General features: G+C 36.8%; 1 protein-coding gene across 8 annotated transcripts in view; it reads right to left on the bottom strand.

Annotated features, from left to right (window-relative positions):
• The window catches only part of KLHL5 (kelch like family member 5), a 92,599-nt gene that overhangs the window by 22,583 nt on the left and 48,681 nt on the right, over nt 1–21,335 (bottom strand). For all 8 annotated transcript variants that reach the window (XM_025887370.2, XM_025887369.2, XM_025887365.2 and 5 more), the window contains 2 exons: nt 18,570–18,782; nt 9,541–9,727 (listed from right to left, as the gene is read on the bottom strand). In XM_025887370.2, coding sequence (XP_025743155.1) covers nt 9,541–9,727; nt 18,570–18,782 — 400 coding nt within the window. The remainder of the gene's footprint in view (nt 1–9,540; nt 9,728–18,569; nt 18,783–21,335) is intronic.

Here is a 21,335-nt window from a genome sequence, read left to right as displayed (position 1 = left end):
CTTTGGGACACAGCAAAAGTGATTCTAAGAGGGTAGTTTATAGCAATATAAGCCTACAAGAAAAATCTTGAACACCAACCTTACACCTAAAGAAGCTAGAAAAAGAACAACAAAGAAAACCTAAAACCAGCAGAAGGAAGGAATAATAAAGATTAGAGCAGAAATAAATGATACAGAAACGAAAAACAAAACTAAACAAAAACCCCAAACAATAGAACAGATCAATAAAACCAGGAGCTCATTCTTTGAAAAAACAAAAAAACAAACAATAAAATTGATAAATCTCTAGCTAGACTTATCCAAAAGAAAAGAGAGAGGACCCAAATAAGTAAAATCACAAATGAGGGTGTAGAAGTAGCAACCAACACCACAGAAATACAAGCAATTATAAGAGAATATTATGAAAAACAATATACCAACAAATTGGACAACCTAGAAGAAATGGATAAATTCCTAGAAACATATAAACTACCAAAACTGAAACAGGAAGAAATACAAAATTTTTTTTTTATTTTTTTTTTAACTTATTTTTTTAAAGATTTTATTTATTTGAGAGAGAGAGTGAGAGAAAGAGAGAGCACATGAGGTGGGGAGGGTCAGAGGGAGAAGCAGACTCCCTGCTGAGCAGGGAGCCCGATGCGGGACTCGATCCTGGGACTCCAGGATCATGACCTGAGCCGAAGGCAGTCGCTTAACCAACTGAGCCACCCAGGCACCCAAGAAATACAAAATTTGAACAGACTGATAACTAGCAAAGAAACTGAATCAGCAATCAAAAAACTCCTAACAAACAAAAGTCCTGGACCAGACGGCTTCAAAGGAGAATTCTACCAAATATTTAAAGAAGAGTTAATACCTATTTTTCTCAAACTATTCAAAAAAATAGAAAAAGGAAAACTTCCAAATTTATTCTATGAGGCCAGCATTCTCCTGATACCAAAACCAGACAAAGCTACCACCACACAAAAAAAGAACTATAGGTCAATATCCCTGATGAACAAAGATGCAAAAATTCTCAACAAAATACTAGCAAATTGAATACAACAATACATTTAAAAAAAGTCATTCACCATGATCAAGTGGGATCTATTCCCGGGTTGTAAGGGTGGTTCAATATTCACAAATCAACCAACATGATACATTGCATCAATAAGACAAAGGATAAGGACCACATGATCATTTCTTTTCTTTCTTTCTTTTTTTTTTTTTAGAGAGAGACAGAGAGTGAGCGTGAGTGAGCAGGGGTTGGGGGAGAGAGAGGGAGAGAGAGAATCTCAAGCAGGCTCCATGCCCAGGGTGGAGCCTGATGTAGGGTCAATCTCACGATCCTGAGACCATGACCTGAGCCAAAATCAAGAGTCAGACAACTGACTGAGCCACCCAGGTGCCCCATGATCATTTCAATAGACGTAGAAAAAGCATATGACAGAGTACAACATTCATTCATGTTAAAAACCCTCAACAAAGTAGGTTTAGAGAGAACATACCTCAACATAATAAAGGCCATAGCTAACATCATTCTCAATGGTGAAAAACTGAAAGCCTTTGCCCTAAGGTCAGGAACAAAACAAGGATGTCCACTCTCACCATTTTTATTCATCATAAAACTGGAAGTCCTAGCTACAGCAATCAGACAACAGAAAGAAATAAAAGGCATCCAAATTGGTAAAGAAGAAGCAAAAGTTCCACTATTTGCATATGGCATGATACTATATGTAGAAAACCCAAAAGACTGCACCACAGAACTGTTAGAAGTGATAAACATATGCAATAACATATATAAAATCAATCTATTGAAATCTATTGCATTTCTAGACACCAATACTGAAGCAGAGAAAGAGAAATTAAGAAAACAATTCTATTTACAGTTACACCAAAAATATTAAGAATACCTAGGAAGAATCCTAACCTAAGAGGTGAAAGACCTGTACTCTGAAAACTATAAAACACTGCTGAAAGAAACTGAAGATGACACAAAGAAATGGAAAGACATTCCATGCTTATGGATTGGAAGACCAAATATTGTAAAATGTCCACACTACCCAAAGCAAGCTACACATCTATCTAACTATCTATCTATCTATCTATCTATCTATCTATCTATCTATCTATCTGTTTTTTTAAGTAGGCTTCACATCCAGCATGGAGCCCAACATGGGGCTTGAACTCATGACCCTGAGATCAAGACCTGAGCTCAGAGCAAGAGTTGGACACTTACCTGACTGAGCCATCAAGGTGCTCCTATCTATCTAGCTATTTTTAAGTAAGCTCTATGCCCAATGTAGGGCTTGAACTCACAACCCCAAGATCAAGAGTCACATGCTCTACTGTCTGAGCCAGCCAGACACCCCAGCAATCCATATAATGCAATTCCTCTCAAAATACCAACAGCATTTTTCACAGAACTAGAACAAACAATCCTAAAATTTGTATGGAACCACAAAAGACTCCAAACAGCCAAAGCAACCTTGAAAAAGAAAAGGAAAGCTGGAGCCATCACAATTCCAGACTTTAAGTTATATTATAAAGCTGTAGTGATCAAAACAGTATGGTACTGGCACAAAAAGAGACACATAGATCAGTAGAACATAATAGAAAATCCAGAAATAACCCCACAATTACATGGTCAATTAATCTTTGACAAAGCAGGTAAGAATATCCAATGGGAAATAGGCAGTCTCTTTAACAAATGGTGTGGGGAAAACTGGACAGCAAAATGGAAGAGAATGAAACTTGACCACTTTCTTATACCATATACAAAAATAAATTCAAAATGGATGAAAGACCGAAATGTGAGACCCGAAACCATAAAAATCCTAGAAGAGAGCACAGGTGGTAATTTCTCTGACATTGGCCATAGCAATTTTTTTCTAGATAAGTTTCCCTGACGCAAGGGAAACAAAAACAAAAATAAACTATTGGGACTACATCAAAATAGAAATCTTCTGCACAGCAAAGGAAACAATTAACAAAACTAAAAGGCAACCTGCAGAGTGGGAGAAGATATTTGTAAATGACATTATCTGATAAAGGATGAGTATCCAAAATATATAAAGAACGTATATAACTCAACACTCAAAAACCAAATAATCCAATTAAAAAACAGACAGAAAACATTAACAGACATTTCTCCAAAGAAGACTTACAGATGCCAATTGACACATGACAAGATGCTCATCATCACATATCATCAGTGAAATGCAAATCAAAACTACAATGAGGTATCACCTCACACCTGTCAGAATGGCTAAAAACACCAACGGAAGAAACAACAGGTGTTGGTGAGGACGTGGAGAAAGCAGACCCCTCTTGCACTCTTGGTGGGAATGCAAATACGTGCGGCCACTCTGGAAAACAGCATGAAGGTTCTGCAAAAGGTTAAAAACAGAACTACCTTATGATCCAACAATTGCAGTATTGGGTATTTACCCAAAGAATACAAAAGCACTAATTCAGGGGTGCCTGGGTGGCTCAGTTAGTTAAGTGACGGACTCTTGATCTCAGCTCAGGTCTTGATCTCAAGGTCATGAGTTCAAGCCCCACGTTGGGCTCCATGCTGGGTGTGAAGCCTACTTTAAAAAAAAAAAAAAGCACTAAGTCAAAGGGATACATGCATACCTGTATTTATAGCAGCATTACTTATGATAGCCAAGATATGGAAGCAACCTGAACGTCCATGGATTGATGAATGGATAAAGAAGTTGTGGTATATATATATACAATGAAATATTACTCAGCCATAAAAAAGAATGAAATCTTGCCAGTGCAATGACATGGATAGAGTTAGAGAGTATTATGCTAAGTGAAATAAGTCAGTCAGAGAAAGACAAATACCATATGATTTCACTCATATGTGGAATTTAATAAATTTAATAAAAACAAAACAAATGAATATAATGAGGGAAAAGAAAAGAGAGAAACAGACTCTTAACTATAGAGAACAAACTGATGGTAACCAGAGGGAAGGTGGGTGGGGGATGGATGAAATAGGTGATGGGGATTAAGGAGTCACTTGTCATGATGAGCACAGGGTGATTAAAATAAAAACTTAGGCCATGATCCCAGGGTCCTGGGATTAGCCCGCATCAGAGGTCCCTGCTCAGCGGGGAGCCTGCTTCTCCCTCTCCCTGTTCCCCTACACCCCACTTGTGCGCTCTCTCACTATCTCTCTCTGTCTCTCAAATAAGTAAATAAAATCTTTTAAAAAATTAACTGTATAGAGGAAAAAATTTTTTTTAATAAAAACTTAAAGAAAATTTAGTAGCAAGTAAAACTACTAACAGTATCAAATGCTACCAAGAGGACCAAGTAAGATGAAGACCACAAAGTATTACTAGATTCATCTTCATGGAGGTCGTTAGTAACTTTATGGAGAGTCCCTTGTCTGAGTGGTTAAGACATGATGGGGAGGTGAGGAGATAAGAGATAATGAGCATAGATGATTGTATGAGAAGTTCGGCTATAAAAGGGAGGAGAGAGATAGGAGTTACTAGGTGGGTTGAGAGAGGTTTTGTTTTGCTTTTCAAACTGGATAAACTGGAGTTTGCTCACATGCTAATGGGAAGGATCTAGTTGTGAGGAAAGAAGCTGAAGGGGTCCTACTTAACAGCGAGGTTCCTGAGGAGGCAGGAGAGGGCAGTGTCAGAACACAGCTGTGGGGCTGGCCTTCCTAGGAGCAGGGAGGGGATGCACATTCTATTGCAACCTAGAAGGACAAGAGCATGAGTGCAGATCATGAACTTGGGAAACTATGAGTGTGGGGAGTCTGGGAGTAACTGTCTGGTCCTGTCTATATTTTTTTAAGAATTAGAAGATTCCAGGGGCACCTGGGTGGCTTAGTCGGTTAAGCGCCTGACTCTTGGTTTCAGGTCAGGTCATGATCACACAGTCATGGGATCCAGCCCCGCACTGGGCTCTGCACTCAGCACGGGGTCTACTTCAGATTCACTCTCCCTCTCCCTCCCACTCTCTCTCAAATAAATAAAGAAACTCTTAAAAAAAAAAGAATTAAAAGATTCCAGGAATTCTTTTGTTTTATGAACTGAGAAAAAAATTTAAAAGCCCCACCCCTCTAAAATAACCCAACCTCCATTTATGAAGAGTTCAATTAGAATCTATTTTATTTCTCTCTTTCTAAGCTTCTAACACAACATGCAATCACAGCTATCTTTATAGAATTAAAATCAGGACAAATATTTATTCTAAAGTATTTGTTATAATTGGTTCATCAGAGCACTAATACTATTAATAATCTAAAATTTAGAAAGTTTTGTTATATATATATATAGAGAGAGAGAATATATTTTCTCATACGTTACAGTTTTTATTTTTTTAATTTACCCTGCAAAACTCTTAAGTTATTTGGGATAGAGTCTTTTTCCATCTTTGTATTCTTTTTTTTTTAAGATTTTATTTTTAGGTAATCTCTACACCCAACATGGGGCTTGAACTCACAACTCCAAGATCAAGAGCCACACTTTCCATGGACCAAGCCAGCCAGGCGTCCCACAATCTCTGTATTCTTCACAGCAACAAATAGAGTTCCTTGTATTTAGTAGCTGTTCAAAAATATTTTTTGAGCTTGAATAATCTTTCTTTATAATTTTTAGGTATAAAGAAATTTTATTCATACTATTTCATGTAATAGTATACTTTATTCACTCTAAATTTAATCTTTAAAAATGTCTTCCTTCTGTCAAATAAAAAGGCAATGCTAATCATTTTTCCTCACTAATGAGTTTAAGGAATATTTTTTTTCATTCAAAGTTATTTTACTTCCAGTTCACTAAGCAGTATCATAGTTCCAGGAATTGGTGACTAAAATTTCCTTTGCTAACACCAGACATAATTCTTTTTCTTTTTAACACTCACTTTTCAAATTTTATTCATAACCATTGAATATGTGTATGACAATGCAAATACATTATTACTCGAAAGATAATTTAAATAAACAGCAGACACAATATAAAGAACTGCAACACAATGATATTACTGAATAAGTCAAAGAATAATCTTTTATGACATTTTTGCAAAAAAATGGATATTTTTATGGGGTACTTTATATAATATTTAATTTAATTTTAATTTTTAAAATTATTTATTTATTTATTTATTTGGGAGGGGCAGAGGAAGAGAGAAAATCCCAAGTAGACTCCTAGTTGAGCCCCACTTGGGGCTCGATCCCACAACCCTGAGATCATGACCTGAGCCAAAATCAAGAGTCTGACACTTACCTGCCTGAGCCACCCAGGTGCCCCTATAATATTTAACTTTAAAGGAGGTAATATTGTTATCAAAGCAACAATGCCCCTGCCAAATCCATGTTTACCCAGAACCTCAGAATATAAACTATTTTGAAAATGAGGTTTTTGTAGATGTAATTAGTTAAGATGGAAACATGTTATGGAAAATATGCACAAACAGGGGGAGCGGCAGGCAGAGGGAGAAGCAGGGTCTCCGCTGAGCAAGGAGCCCGATGTGGGACTTGATCCCAGGACCCTGGCATCATGATCTGAGCCGAAGACAGACGCTTAACTACCTGAGCTACCCAGGCATCCCACCAAACATAATTCTTAAAAAAAAAAAAAAAAAAAATCCCCAAATAACAAATTTCTAGTAATTACAAAATTCTGTATAAAAGCTTAGAAGTTCCCTGACTTATACTAAAAGATTAACCTTTAAAAACATAAGCAGAAATATATTCTAACTTTTTCTTAGTGGCTATTTAGAAACATTTCCAGCTTATTTGTTGGGCCCTATACTAAGATATATGAAGGGACCAAGAACCCAATGATCAGACTGACATCCAATTAATGCAAATTGCTCATTATAAAGACTTTGGGTACAAAGTAAGTTAAGGCCAGGGAAGATAGTTTGAATCAGATAGAAGGTGAGAACAACTGGCATCTAGGAAAGACTCAGAAATAAAGTTGGTCAAGCAATAATGGCCAGATTGCAGAGTCTTGGAAACTAGAAAGAGGAACTGACATCTTATGTGCTAAGAAATGAAGACTGTTGTAGTTTCTGAGCAGAGTAGGGCATGTTAACAGAAGAGGTAATAAGGCAGAGGGTGTAGTCTCCAGAGTCAGTGCCTGCTTTGAATCCTGATTCCATCACTAATTAGCTGGGTACTCCTGGGAAAGACAGTTAACTCTTCTAAGTATAGGTATCCTAGGGCAATAACAACATTCCGCTCTTTGAGTTATTATGAACATGGGATTAAAAATGATAGGTGAAGCCCTTAACATAATAACACAAGTAATGTTAGTAACAACACAAGGAATGCTATTCGCACTAAATGAACATGATCAAAAGATGTAGGCTCATAGGAGGCTACCAGGAACTGGAAAGTAGCAATGGAAATTTAGAAGAATAAGACTCATTTGAAAGAAGACTTGGTGATTGTCAGAATGTAAGATTTGAAAGAAAGAGAGAGAGAGAGAGAGAAAGAAACCAAGAAAGAGAGAGAGAAATGTATTATTTACTTTGGGTACCCCTTCTTATGCATGGAGAATTTTCCACTGTACGAAAGAGCTTTGATGAGAGGCAGGACCTCCATCTCCCATAAAGCTGAAGACAGATATTCATCCTCATTGTCCTTGGAAGTTTAGGGCCCAGGATTGCCCTAAAGCTAGTAAAATAGATACTTGAACCTAGGTTTTAAAATCCAAGGCAGGGGGTGCCTGGGGTGGCTCAGATGGCCCAGGGTCCTGGGATCAAGTCCCGCATCAGGCTCCCTGCTCCTTGGGAGCCCGCTTCTCCCTCTGCCTCTCTCTCTCTGTCTCTCATGAATAAATAAAAATCTTAAAAAAAAAAAAAGAGAAGGCAAGAAGGAGAGGAAGAAGTGCTAGTAAGGACTACAAAGCTGAGCACCGGTTCCAGGCATATAGTAAATACTTAATAAGTATTTGCAGATTGATTACCTGGACTGTGGCTCTCCAGAAATTTCAAATATTTATACTATGACTCTCATCAGCTATTTAACTTTACATATTTCTCTACCATTCAGTGATCAAGCCTATATTTGGAACTTAAGTATCTATAAATACATACTTAGCACCATATTATGTTATATGGAATAATATCTACATCTATATCTTTGTTACCATGAAGCTAAAAGTTAAATTACAATAAAACTTTCGATTAGCACTCCTATTTTTATATCCATTAAGGATATCACATGGAAAAGAAATCTTTAGATGTGAATAATGCATTGAGGGCTTCAGTCCTACAAATAATTCAAGAGATGGCAAAGGACAACCTTCATTCATATGGCAAATATTTATTGATGCTGTCTATGTGCAAGGCACTGTTCTAGGCTCTGTGGGATTTATTGTTGAAAAAAACAAGTTTCTTGCTTTCCAGAGCTCACTTGCGGGGAGGAAAGAAGTAGACAGATCAGGTGCTATGAAGAAACACAAGCAGAGGAATGAGATACAAAGAGGTACACACAAGATTAGAAAGTGATAGACAGGTGATGACTGGCCAACAGGAATCTTTTTTGGTTAAACTGATGTTTGGAGATCTGAGTGAATAATATCTGCTAGCCATGCCAACATCAGGGCACAGAGCATTCTGGTGAGAGGGGACAGCAATGTAATATCCCCGATGTGGGATAATGTTTGGCTTGTTAAAGGCCAGTGGGGCTGGAACAGAAAGAGTGAGGGGAGAAGTAGAATGAGTTGAGCTCAGAGATGTAGTCCCAAGTCAGAGAGGTGCTGTCAGGGGATGGAAGGCTATTAGTACTAGGAATTCAGAGAGAAGGGAGATCAATGTATACTGAGAGAATACACACAGAAAGCTTCTAGCACACTACTTGGCACTGAGTAGGAACTATATATGGTGTTTTATTACTATTATTGTTATTAGTAACAACTGTTGCAAGAACAGTACAAAGAATTCCCAGAGACCCTTGGCCCAGATTTTCCAAATGTGGATGTTTTACATTTGCTTTCAATGTATATGGTATGTATACTTTTCTCCCCCGGAACTAAGATTAAGTTGTAGAAATGATGCCCTTGTATCCTAAATACTTCAGTGTATCTTTCTCAAAACAAGAAACCCTGTTACGAAACCACAAAACAATCATCAAAATCTGGAAATTAACATTTATACAGTGCTGTTATTTAATCTACAGACTTTATTTTGGATCTTATTGTTTGTTCCTATTATGTCCCTTACAGCAGAAGAAAATCAAGCTGATGCACTGCCCTGTCTTTATTTGTAGCAGTGTGGACTCATGAATACTTACTGATTTAATAAATGATCCTCTTTTATCATTATTTATTTTGGTGTTGAAATTATCCCAGATTTGGACAGTGGTTGTGCGTACAAATGGCCTCTTCTGTCCCTTGAACTGTCTCTATTATTCTTTGAGCACTTCCTTACTTTTTGGCACTATAAGAGGTTCTGCAACTACCTGGTATTTTTCCAGTCCTGGAACCAGCCATTCCTCTAAAGAGCTTTTTGGCCATGTGTGTTACTAATTAAAATTCCTTCCCCCCCTCTGCTCTGTTCCCCCTGCAAAAGATTATTTAATACCTTTTGTTGAATCCATTCCTCCAACTGCAAATAATGTTCCAACCGTTGACTTTCTAGGTTTTGTCCGAGGGCTTTGTAACATGGGTCGTCTCTCCGGTAATAAATGGTACTTCATTGCTTCCATAATAAGTTTCTGACATTCTATATCATCCCGAAAAAGTACATTATTTTCCATGTCTGCCAGGAACTAGAAAAGAATAGTGAGTATGTATGCTGAATGAGCAAGAAAATAGTAATTAAAAGAATATATAGTTTACAAATGGAAAGCATCTCATTTAGAAAAAAAAATCCAAGTCTGGACACCTATTTTTAACTAAAATATGCAATATTTACAAGATTTACATTTTAAATTTCATTGAAAAATATAAACTGAAGAGGATCAGTGGTATACTCTGAAACCTGAAATAGCGCTTATCTCTGGGAAGTAGAGAAATGGTACTTCTTAAATAATCTTTTTTACTGCTTTTCTATATTGTCTAGATTTTCTAAAATAAGTCATTGTTACTTTTTAAATTAGAAATGATTTTAACTGAAGAAGAGTAATTATAAATAGAAGTTGACTAATTAGACTACATTTACCTGACCTATCTAAACAGAGCTCAAAGAACAACAGCAGGGGTGCCTGGGTGACTCAGTGGTTAAGCATCTGACTCTTGATTTTTGGCTCAGGTCATGATCACAACAGTCATGAGATCAAGCTTTGAGATGGGCTCTGTGCTGGGCGGGGAGCCTGCTTGAGATTCTCTCTCCCCCTTTCCGCCTGCCCCTCCCCACCTCTAAAAAATAAAAAACAACAACAGCAAAAACTTACCAGTTTCTTAAGGGGCAAAGAATTCTAAATGATGATTATCCTGAAAGAATTTAAATCTCTTGTGCTTCATTGAATCTGATTTTTAAAATTTATATAATTTTATGCAAAAGTATAGATATGGTTTCATCCTGCCTTTTAAAAAATGATTTTCTTGTCTTACCAGATAAAGGGCTAGTATCCAAAATCTATAAAGAACTTATCAAACTCAACACCCAAAGAACAAATAATCCAATCAAGAAATGGGCAGAAGACACGAACAGACATTTCTCCAAAGAAGACATCCAAATGGCCAACAGACACATGAAAAAATGCTCAACACCACTTGGTATGAGGGAAGTACAAATCAAAACCACAATAAGATACCACCTCACACTGGTCAGAATGGCTAAAATTAACAAGTCAGGAAACAACAGATGATGGCAAAGATGCAGAGAAAGGGGAACCCTCCTACACTGTTGGTGAGAATGCAAGCTGGTGCAGCCATTCTGGAAAACAGTATGGAGGTTCCTCAAAAAGTTGAAAATAGAGCTACCCTATGACCCAGCAATTGCACTACTAGTATTTACCCCAAAGATACAAATGTAGTGACCCAAAGGGGCACCTGCACCCCAATGTTTATAGTAGCAATGTCCACAATAGCCAAACTATGTAAAGAGCCCAGATGTCCATCAACAGATGAATGGATAAAGAAGATGTGGTATATACATACAATGGAATATTACTCAAGTCATCAAAAAAAAATGAAATCTTGCCATTTGCCACAATATGGGTGGAACTAGAGGGTATTATGCTAAGTGAAATAAGTCATCAGAGAAAGACAATTATCATATGATCTCGCTCATATGTAGAATTTAAGAAACAAGACAGAGGATCATAGGGGAAGGGAGGGATAATATAAGGTATATTTTAGATATCATATAATTCACCATTTGAAGTATACAATTCAGTGGTTTTTAGCAAATTTGCCAAGTTGTGCAACCATTACCATAGACAGTTTTGGAACATTTTCATCACCCTGGATCTCAGGTGCGGTTTGCTGTTTAATCTCTGTTCCCATCTCCTGTCCCATGTGCTTATCTGTCTCTATAGATTTGCCTTTTTCTTTTGATGTTTCATATAAAGTCATATAAAATGTGGTCTCTTGTGTGTTGCTTTTTTCCTTTAGTGTGTTTTTGAGGTTCATCCATGTATAGCATGTATCAGTATATCATTTCTTTTATTAAAACATTTTTTTAATTTTTTTTTAAAATGCAGGTATTCTATTTTTTTTTCCCAAAGATTTCATTTATTTACTTGTCAGAGAGGGCAAGTGGCAGGCAGAGGGAGAAGCAGACTCCCCACTCAGCAGGGAGCCCGACACGGGACTCGATCCCAGGACCCCGGGATCACAACCCGAGTTGAAGGCAGATGCTTAACCGACTGAGCCACCCAGGCGCCCAAAGCAGCTTTTTATTGTAGCTGGCACACAAGGTTACATTAGTTTCAGGTGCACAACATAGTGATTCACCAACTCCATATATCATGCTATGCTCACCTCAAGTGCATGCACACCATCTGTCACTGTACAACACTATTACAATACCATTCACTATATTCCCTATGTTATAGCTTTTATAGCCATGACTTACTTACTCCATACTGGAAGCCTATCTCTCTCACTCCTCTTCACCCATTTTGCCGATCCCCCACCCACTGTTCTAGCAACCATCTGTTTGTTCTCTGTATTTATGGCTCTGTTTCTTTTTGTTTGGTTTGTTTTTAGATTCCACATATAAGTTAAATCAATGGTATTTGTCTTTCTCTGTTAGCATAATACCTTCTAGGCCTATCCGTGTTGGCACAAATGACAAGATCTCATCCATTTTTTTAAATTATTATTATGTTATGTTAATCACCATACATTACATCATTAGTTTTTGGTGTAGTGTTCCATGATTCATTGTTTGCGTATAACACCCAGTGCTCCACGCAGAACGTGCCCGCTTTAATACCCATCACCAGGCTAACCCATCCCCCCACCCCCCTCCCCTCTAGATCTCATCCATTTTTATGGCTGAATAATCTTCCTGTGTGTGTGTGTGTGTGTGTGTGTGTACCACATATTCTTTATCCACTCATCTACTGATGGACACACAGGTTGCATCCTTACCTCAGCTATTCTAAGTAATGCTGCAATAAACACAGGGGGGTATGTATCTTTTTGAATAAGTGTTGTTATCTTTGGGTAAATATCCAGCAGTGGAATTATTAGATCATATGGTATTTCTATTTTTAATGTTCTGAAGAACCTCCATACTGTTTTCCACAGTGGCTATGCCAATTTATATTCCCTCAAACAGTGCATGAGGGTTCCTTACTACTTCATTTCTTTTTATTGCTAAATAATATTCCGTTTATGGATGTGTCTATCTGTTCACAGTTGATAGATACAGATTATTTCCAGTTTTTGGCTATTACAAATAAAGCTGCTAAGAACATTTGCATGCAGGTCTTTATGCCAATAAATGTTTTCATTTCTCTTGGGTAGATACCTAGAAATAGAATTGCTGGGTCATATGGTAAATACATGTTAACTTTTTAAGAAACTGCCAAACTGTTTTCCAAGTAGCTGCATCATTTTGTGTTACCACCAGCAATATATGAGGGTTCTTGTTCCTCCACGTTCTCCCTAACAATTGTTACTACCTCCTTTTATTTTAGCCATTTGAATGGGTGGGGAATGCAGTTTTACTTTGCAAATGCAAATGAGTAATAATGTTGAGAATATGTTCATATTTTAATAATGGAAGAGTTTCTAACAAAAGTCACTATAAAAAAAGTTTGTGGCATTTGGAAACTGAGAACAGCATGCTAACAGCAAAAAAGCCAAATTAAGACATAAGTCTTAGGACCTATGCCAGAGTATAAATTATGGTATTAATTATTCCATATTTTTTCTATGCACACAAAATCGTTATACTTGCTACAGAAACCATTACCGAATATGCACCGAGCTGGCTCATTCAGATTGATCTTAATGTTTATATTACATATAATTACTTTAGTCCTTTGTAAATAGAAATAAATGTGAAAAATTATAGAAAGTAAAGTCTTGGGAGACTTAATAGTTACTGCAATTTGAAGTAAAATACATTCTTTCTTTTAAGATTTTATTTGAGAGAGAGACAGAGATTGAGAGAACGAGTGGGAGGAGGAGCAGAGGGAGAAGCAGACTCCCCCCCCCACTGCCCACTGAGCAGGGAACCCCATGCGGGGCTCAATCCCAGGACCCTGGGATCATGACCTGAACTGAAGGCAGACGCTTAACTGACTGAGCCACACAGGTGCCCTGAAGTAAAAGATATTCTTAAACATGCTAAGAGTCTCTATACGTTATGAATAAATGAGATTAATCATATTTAAGTTGAGAGATGAGAGTAATAGAAATCAGATTAATCAAATGGAAAGTACCAGAAATCACTTGAAAAATCATTCAGAAGGCAATGAAAGAGAACTAAAAATTACAAACTCTTGAATACTCTGCATTTTAGATGTACACTATGTGCCTTCTCTGCCATTAGACAATGACAAATTACTTAAATGAAGGCATTTAGAAAAAAGACGAAACATTTTCAATGTGTACATTTTTATCTTCACTCACATACTTGATCTCCATATGACTATTTCTCTAAAACTGCCTCCTCCAATACTACTTAAAGTAAAAAAATAGAAGGTGAATGATTTCTGAATTCTATAGACTTTAAAAATGTTTTGGTATCAAAAACACATAAATTCAAAGAACGGTAAAGGTAAATACTGGCTCATTTTATATTTTTGATTTTCAGTAGAAAACAGTAATGAAAATTGAGAAGAGAAGAGTGAAGACCGAGATACTTATAATACAAGCTAACCTAACCATTGGGACCTTTAAGAATTTAGGTGTCAAAATATTTTAAATAATGTACATCTGTCTTAGTATTCCTATTCACATTGTTTAAAATTTGATCAAACGGAAAAGCTTATAATGCATTCAAAGGTAAAACAAAAAACCACAAACATGCATCCTCTGGATTATTCAGAGTTTTTTTTTTTTAAGATTTTATTTATTTGAGAGAGAGAGAATGAGAGCACGAGAGGGAAGGGGGTCAGAGGGATTATTCAGAGTTTAAAAAAAAGTCACCACAACCAACCACACTAAATGATCAGTTGGTAGAGGATTATAATTATGTATATTATTCCTCAGGTCATTTTAAGGATCTACACTACACTATACACTATAACAAAATTACTACATATGTAAATTGCATCTCTTCTAGCTAGACTGAATAGTGTTTCATATTAACAGAGTAGGGTAAAAGTTCACTGAGGAAGGAACTATTGTACAAAAGTGGATTCTTTCTAAAAATTTTATTTATTGTTTTTTAAAATTTTATTTATTTTGTTTTAATTCCAGTATAGTTAACATACAGTGTTATGTTAGTTTCAGGTGTACAATATAGTGATCTGACACCTCTATACATACTCAGTGCTCTTCATAATAAGTGTATTCTTAATCCCCTTCATCTATTTACAAAAGTACATTCTTTAGGTAACTGGACCTGACGGCCATTTAATGTTAGTCATTTGTTATTATTTGACACTCTGGACAATTTAAATAATTGTCATATTTTCCTACCTTTTACAATAAAATGTACAGAATACAATCCAACATTTTCTTGATGATTTTAGAGTCTACTTCCAAACTTCATCACTTGATAACTATCATTTTGCAACCTTGCCTTTCACTTTTAACAAGGAAAGAAAAAAAACAAAACACCCCTACTAGTATCTCTAAGCGTCACAATAATGCAACATGGTATTATCTTTGCAGGAAAAAAAAACATGGCTCAGAGAGGTGAAGTAACTTCTTTGAATCATACAGGGCAATGCGGTTTCCATCAGTCACCACTACTCATCTGCTAAGATGCTGGTTCCCAAACTTGAGTGTGCTTCAAATCCACTTGCAGGCATATGAAAGCACAATCTGCTGGGCCCCACCACCAGAGTCTCAGATCCTGTAGCTGTAGAATGGGGCCAATAATTTGCATTTTAAACAACTTCCCAGGCAGTGCTGATCCTAGAGCTGGCGGCCACACTTTGAGAATAAATGGGCTAATCCAGTGGATCTTCTGTCCTTAACTGTCTCCTCTGTAATATCCAATGCTGTTAAAATTTCCTCCACCTCAACATGGAATCTCTTTTTAAGAGCCACTTGAGTTATTTAGGCAGGTTCAGGAACTACCACTAAATACTACTATTTCCGAGGGTTCCACCCCTAGTGCCCTTGTGTTCTCTTTGGCCAAGTCATTCTCTTCGTTTTGGCTGTGACAACCTAAATAAGAAATTTTCAAAACTTCTTCCTAGGCTCCAAGAGGATTAAAGGTACCAAGAAGCTCTGGGAACATGATTCTTTCATTTTCTTCCCACCTTGAAATCAGCTCTTCCTCCTGTATTCTTTGCTTTAACGGACAGCACCTTCCTTAATCTCATTGCACAAATCAGAATCATTCTGGATCCCTCTTTCTTTGGTACCCCACACCTTTCAATCGGTCATTAGGTTGTATCAGTTCTACTTCCTAAATAGCTCTTGAGCCCGGTAATTTCTCTACCTGCACTGCCCGAGATCACCTAATTCACTTGTCTGAATCCAACAGTCTTCCTAATGGATTTCTACTTCGATCGCTCCAATCCAATCTCCACAAGGCAGTTAGAGATCTTCCTAAATAAAATGATAATTATGCCATGCCCTGCTTAAAATTCTTTAGTACTTCCTCACTGCTTTGGGGATAAAATGCAAACTCCCTGGCATCACTAGAGATTCTTTGTCTCTCCATACTGCCCTTTTATGTCTGCACTCGAGCCATGCGAGCTCTCTTCAAATTCCAGAGCATGACACATTGCTCATGACACCATAACTAGGTATAATCTCCTATCTCCCCTGGGCCATCATGCCCCCTTTGCGGGGTAGCTACCCAGGATGTAGACTGAGTGACACTTGAGAAAGTTCTCCCAGCTTCCCCACCATCAGCCCGGGCAGGCTACTCCAGTTACTTTCATAATGCCATGTTCATATACCTGTCATTGACTTCCTCTCATTATATTGTAGTCACAAATTTTATTTATTTATTTATTTACTTACTTACAAATTTATTTTTTAATCTATTTCTTCCTCCACTTGATATACCTCCCCTGACCCAGCAGTTTTACAGATAGAATGTTCAAGAGGCTGACTGGTTCAGTGAAAAAGGCACAGAACTTAAATTGGGTTCAAGTTCTCCCTCTGTCTCTCATTAGCTCCATGATGTTAGCCAAGTAGCAAAGGCAAATAAAACTACAATGTAGAAGGACAGAAATTTATGCAATCGTTTTATGATCTTGAGCATATGGTTTTCCTTTTTTGGTCTGTTACTTCATTTGTACAATAGGTGTTAGGCTAAATGATTGCCTTTCAACTCTAAGATCTTATGGTTATGATTATCAGCAGTATCCTGGATAACAGAAGTGTTAAACATCTCTTGGAATCATGCAAACATAGTATCATAAATATTTGAAACTGCAGGACTGAAGTCAATTGTCAGGTTATTAATCGCACAGATTCTTTTCAAAGTCTACTAGGATTTTTCAGATTTTATTTTCTTTAACCTAGAAAAGGATAAGAAAAAAACTTCTGCGAAGTACCAGTAAAATGTAACTCTCTTCTTTAAATCTGATTTCAAGGGAAACGTTTTACAACATTATTTTTCCTGAATTGTCATCAATTCATGCAGTTTCATGTCTATGAATTCACATAACATGCCACCTCTGAAGAGGACGTCTTTCTTATAAAGCATCAGCACTACTTCTTGTCTCTATAAGGTTGAGAGCAAACAATAACTTCTGCTAACAACCACTGGAAATAATACATAATGCTCAAGATAAATACAAATAAGATAAAATTTATGGCACTTGAACAACAAATATCTGCCCTCGAGCAGTCACAGCTCATTCTTTCTTCACTTTCAAGGCCTCTTTCTCTATTCAAGCCTTCCAGCTAAGCAGCAGAGGAAATTATTGTACATTAAGTCTCCCTTAACCATGGGGGATATGTTCCAAGACCCTCCACTGGATGCCTGAAACCGCAAATAGTACCAAACCCTATATATATTATTTTTTTCTATACATACATACCTATGATCAAGTTTAATTTAAAAGTTAGGCACAGTACGAGAACAGCGACTAATAACATAGGACAATTAAACTGTAATAAAAGTTATGTGAATGTGGTCTTTCTCGCGCTTTCCTTCCTCTTGTGATGATGAGATAATAAGATGCCTACGTGATGAGATGAAGTGAGGTGAGTGACGCAGGCCCTGTGATGTGTGGAAGGATACTGCTGCCCTTCCGACAAGAGATCAGGAGGACCATGTGCTTCCTGACCACAGCTGACCGCGAGTAACTGACACCGTGGAAGGCAAAACCGCAGATAAGGAGGAACTGCTATACATCCCAGTTAGAAGTGTACAAAGGGGAGACTACACATGCAAATGTGTTCGGACTGATTGCCTTGAATACACTAACTAGATAGCTCTCAATTCTAAAAGAATGCTGATAATCCTACCATGATTATTTGTAGCACATTTGATGTTACAGAGCACTTTTCTCATCTTTATAATAATCCTGTGAGATAGTCAAAGAGGATGTCATCTCCACCTGATAGATTAAGAGACTGGGGTGTGTGAATATGCCAAGACACAGAGTTTTAAGATGTCGGAGAGGGAACTCTTACCATGCCTCAGTTTATATATAAGCAGAATCCAGCATTTAGTGGATACTTAATAAACACGAAGCAAATGAATTAATCTAAATTTCTGGCTCCTGATATTCACTGCTACTTTCATCTGCCGCTTTACTAATTCTTCAATTGCTAGAATAGGTTTGTAAACTGAGTCAAATAAAATTATTAACCCCTAAGCAACAATGTTATTTAATTAATGCAATTTAGGTAGTGAGAACTTCTGGGTCGAAAACACAAGCAAATTTTTTTTAGCTAAATATGTTTTCACCTACACATTTCATCAAATATGTAAGATAACCTTACTGGATAGAAGAGCCAAAGGAAAAAACCTATAGTCACGTACATATTAACATGATTAGCATAAAATCAATACCCAAATGTTGTTGAAATTAGGATACTGATTTTAAATAATCAAAAACAGTTTACCTGTGGTGCAAGAAGAGGTAGCCTAATATAAGCCAAAAGTTTACTGAGATCTTTCCGTCTCTGTTCTAAATCATGACGGACCCAAGTAAGAAGTGCATTCAGTATTGTCTCCTCGTTAGGAATGTTCATGTCATCACTTGCCAAGAGCTTTGCGATTTCACTGGCTGGTAATAATACAAACTCCTGGTTTCGAATTACTTCCATGAAATGTTCCTAGAGGGGAAAAAACAGCACATCAACAATATTGTTCCTTCTGCGCATCATTTCATTTAAGAGAAAATAAACACATTTGAATTAGATGCCAAAACACAGTTTATACTTGAGACCTTCCTTACCATAGTATTACTGTTTATTAGGAAAGAAGCACAGTATAAAATAACATTTAAACTGCCATTATGTTGTGACACTGTAAGTCTCCGTATCAGTAGAATTAAATTTTACCATTTGGTACATTTTATTTTTTTAAGAGATTTGTTTATTTGAGAGAGAGAGAGAACATGTGAGTGGGGGTGGGGCGAGAGGCAGAGGGAGAGAGAGAGAAATCCTCAAGCGGACTCCCTGTTGAGCACAGAGCCTGATGTGGGGCTCGATACCAGGACCCTGAGATCATAATCTGAGCTGAAATTGAGAAACCAGCTGCTTAACTGAGCCACCCAGGTGCCTCTACCATTTGGTACACTTTAAAAATGGACCTGGGATTTTTAGATTTTGCTTTACTCAAGTTAGGGAATAGTTTTGGCAAGTCTTTCAAGAGGTAGAGGGTAGAAAAAATGAATTAGACTCTGAGATGTAGGATAGTCTAACATCCAAGTTAGGTTACATTTGTGGTTGCTGAAGACTATAGCTTACAGTGCAGCCAGATACCTGGGTGAGCTGTGAAATTATTTCTCTTACCCAGAAATGGCTGTCAGTCAGGCTGGCTGGATTTCCGAAGACTTCTGTACTGCAGAAGTCTTCTCAGACTGCTCAGGGAAGACTATACATCCTTATGGCTATCCTGGCTCTGATTGGCCTTCAAGAGTGTTTTAATGTAATTCATAAGACCACCCAGGATTTTAGGTCTGTTTTAAAAACTTCGAATGGGTTAGCCTGGTGATGGGTATTAAGGAGGGCACGTACTGCATGGAGCACTGGGTGTTATACACAAACAATGAATCATGGAACATTACATCAAAAACTAATGATGTAACGTATGGTGATTAACACAACATAATTAAAAAAAGAAGAAAAAAACTTCAAATCTGATATATGTATGAAGTTCTTTGGGTCTCAAAGAAAAAGAGCCAAAGCAAAAGCACTGACATAGAATGAATGCACTGGGACTCCAAGACCTTGTACTGAAGATAATTCAGTGGCAGGCTCATACTAGAATCAGGCTCCTTATCACTTGAAATGGGAGACAGAAATGACTTCAGCTGTGAGATAATGATCTTTGCTAGGATATTATGCTAAACTGTCCGAAGAGATGGGAAACTTACTATCTGGTTTGCAAGGTTACAAGTCTTAATGCATGGATTGTTTACTTAGCCATAATATAAATGCAAATGCTACGCATATTGTCCCTTAATGTTATTCTTATACTTCCTACTGTGTTGTGGCTGTCTCAGCATACACGGTTTAAGTGAAATAGGAAGGGCCATTTAAATTAGAGCTAGAGATAAGGATTACCAGCAACTATCTTCTACATTAAAATGAAAATTATGTGCTCGCTTCGGCAGCACATATACTAAAACGAAAATTATATGTTCCCTATAGCTTGCAGTAACCCAAATTAGGTACTGATCTAAAATATATCTTGGGTTGACATTCCTTTCTTAGAAATTCTTAACAGGAAACCATACATGAATAATTAACTAAATTCAATTGCTTCATTTCATCATGATTTGTTTAAAGATGCCCAAATGTATCTATTTTAAATGACTGATTATCATTTTCAGAAATATATTTTAATAAAACCTCAATGTTGGCTTCAAGCAAACTGTTCTACTCAATTGTATACTGACATTATAAAACGATCTGGTAACACATTGCAAGAGCTATAAAAATGCTGAAGCTCTCAACCCAGTTATCCTACTAGCAGTTTAATCCTTAATAAATAATTCACAAGAGGAAAAAAAAGCTGATGCTTCTCTAATGATCCTTCTCTATATTATTATTTATAATAGTACAAAATGGGAATTAGCCTAAAGGTCCAGCTATAGGGGGTTGTAACTCAATGGGCTATTAAGCAGGGATTAAAAATTTCAAAAACAAAAATCACATAGATACATGGAAATACATTTATTACATAATGTTAGGTAAGATTCTAAGAAATCAAAATAATACATATTTCTAATTGCTCAAAGGTAGTGTATAGTATAATCAACATTTACACCATACCGATAAAATAACTATTGCCTTACTTTCAAATGGTATTAACGGCATTACCAATGCAATGGTATGAATTCATCAAGTAGAAAAGGACTACTATATATATATATATTATTATTGATTGGTTGATTTTCTATTTCAGAACCATGCCCATTCCATTCTAGTACAATTCATTTTAAGTGAAAATTGAATCTCTCAACAACTTTTGGAAAGACTACTGAACACAAGGTTAAACACAAAGTGCTTTTCAAAAGTATTTGGTTTTACAGTGGGTATTTTAGCAGAATTCAGTGTTTTTTCTAGGTCGAGAAACAAAATTCAAAAATTTAAAATTAAATGCTTATATTTATTTCACAAATCCATAATGCCATTAAATATTTGTAATGATCCACCCAG

The sequence above is a fragment of the Callorhinus ursinus genome, unplaced genomic scaffold, assembly GCF_003265705.2.
Source record: "Callorhinus ursinus isolate GAN/ISIS: 27379988/994484 unplaced genomic scaffold, GSC_fseal_2.0 scaffold4, whole genome shotgun sequence".
Lineage (NCBI taxonomy): Eukaryota > Metazoa > Chordata > Mammalia > Carnivora > Otariidae > Callorhinus > Callorhinus ursinus.
The sequence above is the reverse complement of the archived record's forward strand: the minus strand, read 5'-3'. Positions and strand labels throughout refer to the sequence as shown.